Source organism: Syngnathoides biaculeatus, chromosome 11 (assembly GCF_019802595.1).
Source record: "Syngnathoides biaculeatus isolate LvHL_M chromosome 11, ASM1980259v1, whole genome shotgun sequence".
NCBI lineage: Eukaryota > Metazoa > Chordata > Actinopteri > Syngnathiformes > Syngnathidae > Syngnathoides > Syngnathoides biaculeatus.
Window position 1 is genome coordinate 808,216 of NC_084650.1, and position 10,606 is coordinate 818,821.

At 46.9% G+C, this 10,606-nt stretch overlaps 1 protein-coding gene across 1 annotated transcript; it reads left to right on the forward strand.

Annotated features, from left to right (window-relative positions):
• The first annotated feature begins 356 nt into the window (after positions 1-356).
• Positions 357-10,035, forward strand: LOC133508512 (neuronal acetylcholine receptor subunit beta-2-like). The gene is made up of 4 exons (XM_061834665.1): positions 357-398; positions 757-866; positions 7,232-8,210; positions 9,880-10,035. The coding sequence occupies exons 1-4, from the start codon at positions 372-374 to the stop codon at positions 10,033-10,035; spliced, it is 1,272 nt and encodes a 423-aa protein (XP_061690649.1). The 5' UTR covers positions 357-371.
• Positions 10,036-10,606: the final 571 nt, after the last annotated feature.

A 10,606-nucleotide genomic window follows, 5' to 3' on the forward strand; every position in this document is an offset into this window, starting at 1 on the left:
ACACTTCTCAGAAACAACAAAAGTGTACCTAAGGTAGTTGCCAGTGAGTGTCGGATTTAAAACACAGTCTTGATAATGATATTTTGTGTGTGTGTGCTTGCAGCTGCCTCTTGTGCAGAGGTGGAAGAACGTCTGGTGGGTCACTTGTTGTCGGCTGACCGCTACAACAAACTGATCAGACCGGCAGTCAACAACAGTCAGCAAGTCACCATTTACATCCAAGTGTCTCTCGCTCAGCTCATCAATGTGGTGAGGAACAACAATTTTAATGATGACATGGATGAAAATCATTTTTTTTTCATTACGGAGGCATCAGGAGGTGTATATGAACCTTCACTCTGTGTCTATTTCAGAATGAGAGGGAACAGATCATGACTACCAACTGTTGGCTCACTCAGGTTGGTCTGCTCTTGGCTTTGTCTTGACTCACGCATATCCTCTATGTTCACGTGTGCATGAACACACTCACTAGTTTCCGTAATCATCCAAAAAGTCAGCGGACTGACAAGGAAGTGCGTCCTGCCAGCCAACCAAAAAACGATAAATATGAAAATTTGTAGCCCAACACAGTTTCATAAAATATTATTGATGAGAACTCTTTGCATTCTTGAGTTATTCATGGTTAAAAAAAACCTTTTTGTAAATAGTCACAAATTTGAAATGTATTCAAATTAATTTCTTTGTGGTTGTGTGGTTGAGGATAAAAACACGTGGAGTTTCTGTATTCTTCGTGTATTCTTTTTAAAATATCATCAGGTGTGGAATGACTACAGATTAACGTGGGACCCCGACGAGTATGATGGCATCAAGAAAATCCGCCTTCCAACACAACACATTTGGCTGCCAGACATCGTCCTCTATAACAAGTAAGGCAACACTGATTTCTTGTGAAACTAAATGACACATATAGCATTTTTTCTAAAATGGTATTCATTTCTGCTTAATCCACACACATATTCTTTTATTGTCTCACAGCTCTTTTAGGATAATTAAAAACAAAAAGCAAGAATGTCATAATGGAAACTGTATTCCAAGAGATAAAGGAGTAATGAGACTTTTGCGCTGGTCAAATCCCAAAGGTCATTTATTTATTTTGTTCCACTTTGAGATGAACTACCACTGTCACAACCCATTGGAACGGGAGTAGGACCCAAATGCAAGGCTCGGAAGATACAAGGGTAGTTCGGGGAGAAACGTTTATTATTCCGTGGTCGGGGATCGGGCAAGCAGTCAGGTGCAGCAGCGGTAGTTGGGACGTCGGGCGAAGAGAGCAGGTGAGCGGGCAGGCAGTTGTCGGTACACGGGAGATCGATCAAGGAAGGCAGAAGTGTCAAGGGAGTCAGTCTTACAGGGTTGGTCGGAGAACAGGCGGAGGTCGGTACACACGGGTTGACGATCAGGGATACGGAAGTACTCGAACGGGGCATGAAGCTCAACGATCTGGCGCCGACCAGTCGTCATCGGGGTCATATAAATACACAGGATAATCAGCCCGCATGAGGCGCAGGTGTGCGCCTCCCAATCAGCGCAACCGCGCTGGCACCCGCACAGCCCGGGCTGGACCGGCAGGATCATGACAGTACCCACCCTCAAAGGCACGGCTCCCAGACGTGCCTAAACGAAAGAAACAGAAAATAATTAACATAGGCAGGGGTGGGCGGAAGGGGGGTCCGGAGGAGGGCACTCCCCCCCCAGAACCCCATCCAGGCCACCAAACGCAAGGCGTCCGGGTGGACAGGTCAGGAGGACGACCCGGACGCCAAGCACCAGGGTCCCCACGGGGCGAGTCGGGCGGATGACCTCTGTGAGGAACCAAACGGCGAAGCAGGAACCAGACCGAGGCAGGCAACTGCTCCGGACGAGAACCTCCCAAGCCGTGGTTGCGAGACGACCAGGGACTGGTCGCCATCGAGGCTTGGTCAGGAGGCAGCCGTGGATTGGTCACCAACGAGGCCAGGTCATGAAGCGGCTGGGAGCCATCAGGACCGATGAGGATGATGGAGAGAAGGACCAGAGCCATAACTGCCACCATCACAGCGACATCGCGACCTCCTCCTGGACAGTAACGTGAGAAGGCGGCGGGAGCGGCATCACCACCTCCCCCTGGACGGGAAAGTGAGAAGGCAGCGGCGCCATCGCCACCTCCTGGACGGCAACATGAGGCGGCTGGGGGAACCGTCGCCACCTTCTGGACGGGAACGTGAGGCGGCTGGGGAACTGCTGCCACCTCCTGGACGGGAACGTGAGAAGGCGGCGTCAGTGCCACCTCATCCTGGACAAGAACGTGAGAAGGCGGCGTCAGTGCCACCTCCTCTTGGACAGCAACGTGAGAAGGTGGTGGCACCATCGCCACCTCCTGGACGGGAACATATGGACGTGCCCGTCGCAGCAGGAACAGGGGACGACCGCGGGCCGGTCGCCGACGAAGCAGGAACGGGGAGAGACCGCGGGCCGGTCGCCACTGGTACTCCAGGGTACGGACGAGAAGCGGCTGCGGAAACGTCGCCACCTCCTGGAGAGCAACGTGAGGCGGCATCGGGTCGGTCCCCACTGCCACGCGAGCTTGCAGTGCATTCGTTGAAACAGGAACGTGGGGGTGGCGCAGTGGCGGATCTGTTTCCAGGGCGACGTGAACGAGAGTCGGCAGAGAGTCAATCGAAACTGACACGTGGGCGTGTCTCGGGAGCGGGTCAGTTCCAACTGCCGCGTGAGCTCTGCTCGGAACAGCCAAAACCTCAACGTGGGAACAGCGAGGAGGCGGATCCGTTTCCACAGCTACGTGCGCTTGGCGAGGTGGCGAGTCCAATCCCACTGCAACGTGCACTTGGTGAGGTGGTGGGTCCGTTCCCACTGCAGCGTGAATCTGCACCAGTAGCGAGTCCGTCGCCGTTGGGATGTCAGCGTAGCTCAGCTGGTTCGCCAGTCCTTGCCGGACCTGGGCCGTGAGAGCCGCCAATTCGGCGCTCTGCCGCTCTATCTGTGCCCGCATTTCGCGGCAGAACACCTCGTGATTTGGCGGCTCCTCCTCCTCTGGGCTGGAAGCTTCGCCACCAGCTGTGGGTCTGCCGGTTTCGCCGTTGCCGGCGAGGAGTGGGAGGACGGTGTCTTAGTCACTGTGCAGCGGGAGCCACAAGGGAGTGCCCGGCCGGGGCGTCTCCTCTGGCTGCCACGCGGAGGTCCCGGGTAGATGGCCAAGCGGGTTCCCACAAACAGGTTAGTGTACTTGGACCTACCGGGTGAAGACGCTCGGGTGCTGGAAACGCGGGGAGGTGAAACAAACTGACTGGGATGAAAGACCGGGCAAAGAGATTCATAATCAAAATCATCGGAGTCGTACTCAGGCAGCCGGTCATACAAATCAGGGTCCTCCTCATATTCCGAAAAGTCAGAGTCTAGAAGAATATGAGGAGCCGGACGGGTCGTGGTCAGGACGTATTCATAGCTCGCTGGCGGAGCGTAAGACACGGAAGCGGAGGACGTCAAGGAGCCTACCCGGATCGGACAGGCTTGGTCCTCCGGCAGACGGTCTACATTGCGTCGGTCCCGGCGACGCTGGGTCTTTCCTGCTGGGTCCTGTTTTGGCCAGTTCGTTCTGTCATGGCCTATCTTTACGGGAGTAGGACCCAAATGCAGGACTCGGACGACGCAAGGTAGTTCGGGGAGAAACGTTTATTATTCCGTGGTCGGGGATCGGGCAAAGAGTCAGGTGCAGCAGCGGTAGTTGGGACGTCGGGCGAAGAGAGCAGGTGAGCGGGCAAGCAGTCGTCGGTACACGGGAGATCGATCAAGGAAGGCAGAAGTGTCAAGGGAGTCAGGCTTACAGGGTTGGTCGGAGAACAGGCGGAGGTCGGTACACACAGGTTGACGATCAGGGATACGGAAGTACTCGAACGGGGCATGAAGCTCAACGATCTGGCGCCGACCAGTCATCGGGGTCATATAAATACACAGGATAATCAGCCCGCATGAGGCGCAGGTATGCGCCTCCCAATCCCATGTCGCTAAGAAACACAGAGTTTCAGCTCCCTCCAAAGATTTTCTATTGGGTTTAGGTCTAGAGACTGGCTAGGGTATGCCAGAACCTTGATATGCTTCTTACGGAGCCACTCTTTGGTTTTCCTGGCAGTGTGCTTCGGGTCATTGTCATGTTGAAAAACCCAACCACGACTTGTCTTCAACGCTCTGAAAGAGGTTGTTCCCCAAAATCTCACAATACATTCCCTCGTTCATCCACTCCTTAATACAGTGCAGTCGTCCTGTCCCATGTGCAGAAAAACACCCCCAAAGCATGATGCTACCACCCCCACACTTCACAGTATGGATGGTGTTCTCGGGATGGAACTCATCATTTGTCTTCCTCCAAACACAGTTTGTGGAATTATGACCAAAAAGTTCAATTTTGGTCTCATCTGACCAGAAAACTTTCTCCCATGACTCCTCTGTATCATTCAAATGGTCACTGGCAAACTTAAGACGGGCCTTGACGTGCTGGTTTAAAGACCCAGCCACGACCCAACTTCAATGCTATGACTGAGGGGAAGAGAATGTTCCCCAAAATCTCACAATACATGGCCGCGGTCATCCTGTCCTTAATACAGTGCAGTTGTCCTATCCCATGTGCAGAAAAACACCCCAAAGCACGATGCTACCACCTCGATGCTTCACAGTAGGGAGGGTGTTCTTGGGATGGAACTCATCATTCGTCTTCCTCCAAACACTACATTATGACCAAAAAGTTCCATTTTGGTCTCATCTGACTACAAACCTTTCTCCTATGACTCCTCTCTATCATCCAAATGGTCATTGGCAAACTCAAGACGGGCCTTAACATGGGCAGGTTTAAGTGGGGGAACCTTCCGTGCCGTGCAGGATTTCAAACCATGGTGTCTTTGTGTATTACCAACAGTCACCTTGGAAATGGTGGTCCCAGGTCTTTTCATGTCATTGACCAAGTCCTGTCGTGTAGTCCTGGGCTGATTCCTCACCTTTCCAAGGATCATTGAGACCCAACGAGGGGATATCTTGCATGGGGCTCCACTCCGATTGAGATTGACCGTCATGTTTAGTTTCTTCCATTTTCTAATGATTGCTCCAACAGTGGACCTTTTTTCACCTAGCTGCTTGGCAATTTCTCCAAAGCCCTTTCCAGCTGTGTGGAGTTGTACAATTTTGTCTCTGGTGTCTTTGGACAGCTCTTTGGTCCTGGCCATGTTACAAGTTTGAGTCTTACTGATTGTATCGGGTGGACAGGTGTCGTTATGCAGCTAAGGACCTCACACAGGTGCATCTCATTCAGGATTATACATGGAGTTGAGGTGGAGTTTTAAAGGCGGACTAACAGGTCTTTGAGGGTCAGAATTCTAGCTGGTAGACAGGTGTTCAAATACTTATTTGCAGCTGTATCAGACAAATAAATTGTTAAAAAATTATATATTGTAATTTCTGGATTTTTCTTTTTAGATTATCTCTTTCACAGTGGACATGCACCTACAATGAAAATTTCAGACCCTTCCATGAGTTCTAAGTGGGAGAACTTGCAATATAGTAGGGTGTTCAAATACTTGTTTTCTTCATTGTAATTAGACTTTATGGAATTTGTCTATTTTGATCAATTTTAATGATTGACTTGATGACACCAAAGATGGACCAATAGATATATAGATGGATAGACAGACGGACAGACAGAAGATTTTTTGTTTTTGTGAGGGAAATTAGAAAAAGGGTATTCAATTTTGAGTAGTATTGACCTGTATACAGGATGTGGATTGGGAAGCTTGGGTTACGCCTAAAGAGAGTGACAAGAAGCATAGTAAATGGGACAGTACAGGACAAAGGAGCATCTCAGGCAGTGCTACGAATGTGTGCTGGGAGTGGCCATGCAGTGACAAAAACCCTGTCAAGAATTTGAAGCTGTGTAAAGCAATTAGAGAGGTATCCACACCAATCAACTCAATCCAATAGGGTTTTAGTCAAGTGAATCAACACTGGAGGTGTAGAAAATTGTAACACCAATACATTGCTGCCTGTTGGGAATGTTTATCAATCAATGAATCCGGTTGTATGGATATGCTTCATGCTTGTTGTGGTTAGCGGTGGTGCACCACTGTTTATACGCATCTCATAGCCATGAAACTTTAATGAGGACAGATTACCAGTCAACATTAGGAGTGCACAACAACGGTAAATGGATCCCGAGGCCAAATAATAAGAGCTAATGGGCCTGCAGTTCACAGAATGAAGAAGGAGGTACTGTACTCATTTTCAGTGCAGTTTGAAGTTACACTCCATGCCCAAGCCTTCCCTAGCATTAGAAAGTAAATGAGATGGTGGATGACTGACTTACTTTGTAATTGATAGCCCACGTATCAATAATGTGTCCCCTATAGCATTGGTGTGGTCAAGTCAAAAGGAACATCTCAGGTCAGTGGAAGCAGGTGAGAGGGTGATGCCTGCTATCCTTTTACAGTTTGTTCTCATACAGAAATTCTCCCAAACGAGCATTCCAACATTGAGTCACACTTAACATGCACATGTTAAATGGAACCATTAAACAATTGTAGAATATCCACAGAATTATTCATTCATTAATTTTCCACACCGGTTCTCCTCACAAGAGTCGTGGGGGCGTCGGAGCCTATTCCAGCTATCTTTGGGCAAGTGCCTCATGATTGTCAGATGACAGTTCGGGGTGTACCCCGCCTCTTGAGAGAACGCAGTATTGAACAGAAGCACCAGTTGCTCATGCCAAAGTCCTGAATTAGGTGGTGAGCCAATATGAGAGACTTGTTTCAAGTCAGGTTTCGTTGAACCAGATGTAAGCGTGTAGAAATAAGTTTTGAATCTTTAAAATTTCCACAGAGATAGCCACCCTAATTTCAATAGGTTGGGTATTGCATAGTACTGGAGCCCATGAGGAGAACGCTCTAAACTCTACTGATTTCTTTTTAGTTATCAGAGTCACAAAGAGACCAGCATGTTGTGAGCTTAAGGCTCAGGATAGCACATCACCCCTAAGTTTGAAGAGGGTGCAAAGACATGTAATATTTTATGAAGAAGTGACAAAACCTTAAAATCACATGTCGGAACGGCATCCAAGTTTAATACGGTACATCATAGAACAAGAATTTGTTTCAGTAGTGGATGTGAGGTGATGTTATAAAAGATACAGGCTGGATTGTAGTCATGTACTTCTTCAGATGTTGATTTGAATCTTTCCTTGTCTTTCCCCCAGTGCTGACGGCACCTATGAAGTCTCCTTCTACTCCAATGCTGTTGTCTCTAACAATGGCGAGGTGGCCTGGCTCCCTCCTGCTATCTACAAGTCGGCTTGCAAGATTGAAGTCCGCGACTTTCCCTTTGACCAGCAGAACTGCACCCTGAAGTTTCGATCCTGGACGTACGATCACACTGAGATTGACCTCATCCTCCTGAGTGACTTTGCCAGCCGGGATGATTTCAAACCCAGTGGCGAGTGGGATATTGTGTCACTGCCGGGGCGCAAGAATGAAGACCCTGATGACATCAGGTACCTGGACATCACTTATGACTTCATCATAAAGAGAAAACCTCTTTTCTACACCATCAACCTGATCATCCCCTGTATCCTGATCACATCTTTGGCCATTCTGGTCTTCTACCTGCCATCAGACTGTGGTGAGAAGATGACGCTGTGCATCTCTGTGCTCCTGGCCCTCACTGTGTTTTTACTTCTTATCTCAAAGATTGTGCCACCCACATCTTTAGCAGTGCCTCTGATTGGGAAATACCTGATGTTTACAATGGTGCTGGTCACCTTTTCCATTGTCACCAGTGTTTGTGTGCTAAACGTCCACCATCGCTCTCCCAGTACACACACGATGCCTCCTTGGGTCAAACGCGTCTTTATGTATCAACTTCCCTCCTATCTTTTCATGCGAAGACCAGGCAGATCCAACATACGTGAGAGGTTCCGGAAAAAATACCAAGAGGGATCATACTCTGAGAAGAAAGTGGGGGTGGATATGGGGACAGGTTCTGTGGGACTGGCCGACTCCTCATCATCATTCTATGTCAACGAGGAGTCAGCCAAACGCTGGGCCTTCAACGACTTTGCCGACAACACGGAATTCAGGAGGAGGACGACACTGAAAAGCACCATTGATGTGGAGGATGCCGTGGATGGGGTGCGCTACATTGCCGACAAGATGAAGAGTGAGGACGACGATGAAGGGGTAGGCAAATGTTGGAGTTTGTCTAACAAATAGTGGAGCTTCTTCCCCAAAGTAAAAGAAATCTCTCAAAACTTTATCAAGTAATTTCATGCACTAAATCAATGGCGTTACTAATCACTAGATGGGAAGAAGACTTCCATATCTGCTGACTGTAACTACTGGATACAGATATGTAATAATACATTTAGAATGACAAAAACTAAAAAAGAAAAAAAAAACACACAAACATCCCCACACAAATTTACAGCTTAATCACTAAATAAAATGTTCACTTCTTTACTATAAAGTGAATAAGTGTACATTTTACTCAGTACACCACACATAAAATGTTTTTTTTCTCCAGCTAATATATGTGCACAATACACCAAAATATCCCAGACAGCTATTTTCATGCTATATGGGAATTCACACAAATTCAATGCTTTTGGTCTTTGGTTACACAAAAACTACATTTTGAATTTCAGGATTCTGCTTTCCCCAAGATTGTGGATACCTGACAATTTAAGCATAATAGACCTCCCTAATAAATATGCATGATCATTATTTGTCGCTGTCACGGCCAGAACACGGGGTTGGACCCAAATGCACAATTTGGGATCAGGCAGGCAGTCAACGGGAGCAGCGGTTACCAGGATGTCAGGCGTAGAAGGCACGTCAGTGGGCAGCCAGGGATCGTTACACGGGAGATCAGGAAGAGGATTGCGAGAGTGTGGGAACGAGGCATTAAGCAACGATCTGGCAAAGGCCAGACCATACGTGTGGTTCCATATAACTGGGACGTAATTACTAGAGATGAGCCGCAGGTGTGCGCCTCCGCTGATTGCGTCAGGTGCGTGCCGCCTCGGGGACTGGTACAGACAGGACAGGGACTGGCAGGGCCATGACATTCGCGTTAGCTACTGGAAAAACAAACAAGATATAAACCGGAATCACTGGCTAAATCTCTAAATCTCTCTAATCACACATACTTAGAAAACGTAACTGGATTGGCTGGGTGTTGGGTTGTGACCTGAAGTAACACTCCCTTCTTAACACTGAATTTAGACGGTGAATTTCAGACAGTGAATTGTAGCCAGTTGAATCTCAGGAGACTGAAAGTATTGCGTGTGAATTTTAAAGGTTGCATTTTTTTACATGGCGAATTTATTAACATTGAAAATTTAAACTGAAATGCAGCTATTGAAAATGTGATCACTTTGAAATAACTGTGATTTTTACAACATAAAATTTTCAGCGGAATTTTTAATTCAAATCCTGGTGGCACATATTTACTTCCATAGAGGTACCACTGTACTTTTATTTTTTTTACTTTTTAATATGCATATTTTTATATTTTTTTGTTTTGTATTGTTTTCCCCCAGTTAAAAAAGTTTTCTTTCTTTGTATTCATATCCTTTTAATCGTATAAAGCACGTTGATTTACCTTGTGTATGAAATGCGCTACATAAATAAATTGACTTTGCTTTGAGCATGCAAAACGATGTGTGCATAGTGTGTAGTGTGTAGGAGCAGGAAATCACACTTTATACCTTATCAACCATCAACTTTAAAAAAAACTGAATTAAACGAAACATTATTTTATTGTTTAAATTAGACCAGATTACACACTGTACATAAAATGCTTCAATGATAATTTTATTTTTGTAAACTCACCTCTGTCTCCTTACAGATTGTTGAGGATTGGAAGTACGTGGCGATGGTGATTGATCGCCTCTTCTTGTGGATCTTTGTTTGTGTCTGTGTGGTGGGAACTGTGGGTCTCTTCATGCAGCCTCTGTTTCAGAGTTACAACACCCCCATTGTTGATGACATGGACCAGAACTAAGGGGTGACACCTGAACTTGGAAAAAAAAAAGTCAACCTTAATTCCAAACCTCCTCCTCAAAGCACCAAGCCAATCTTTTTATCACATGACCTCACGTACAGTATGTCCTCCTTATCTGACACTCTGATGCACTTGAGCCCTCTTTCTCCAGGACCAGTTCTCCTCCAGACCTCACTCTCCAGCCTTTTTCGACCTCAACTTGTCCTGCCGTATTCTGATCCAACGGGAGATATGAGATGTATCTAGTTTTGATTAAGGAACTGCTAGGTTTGTTGCTCTCAGTTGATCAAAGTGAGTAATTGTGTAACTCAGGTTTACAGGTTTATGCTGATCTTTGGAACCACTTTTAGTATTTTGGGTCCAAATCTAGCTACCTTTTTCCCAAATTACAATGTTAATTCCTATTGACTTTACCTGGTAACCTCATTCATCTGAAAGGTGTTTGATGGCATTTAGGTTAAGTTTGTTGGCACCAAACTCATTGAAGGATCGAGCATCATGACTGTATTATGTATGTGCATATACAGTATATACAATGAGTACGGAAAGTATTCAGAACCCCTACATTTTT

Coding starts and splice junctions, on each gene's coding strand:
- LOC133508512 (XM_061834665.1), top strand. CDS start 372: ATGACTACCAACTGTTGGCTCACTCAG. Junction 867..7,231: donor GACATCGTCCTCTATAACAA/GTAAGGCAACAC, acceptor TCTTTCCCCCAG/TGCTGACGGCACCTATGAAG. Junction 8,211..9,879: donor GTGAGGACGACGATGAAGGG/GTAGGCAAATGT, acceptor GTCTCCTTACAG/ATTGTTGAGGATTGGAAGTA.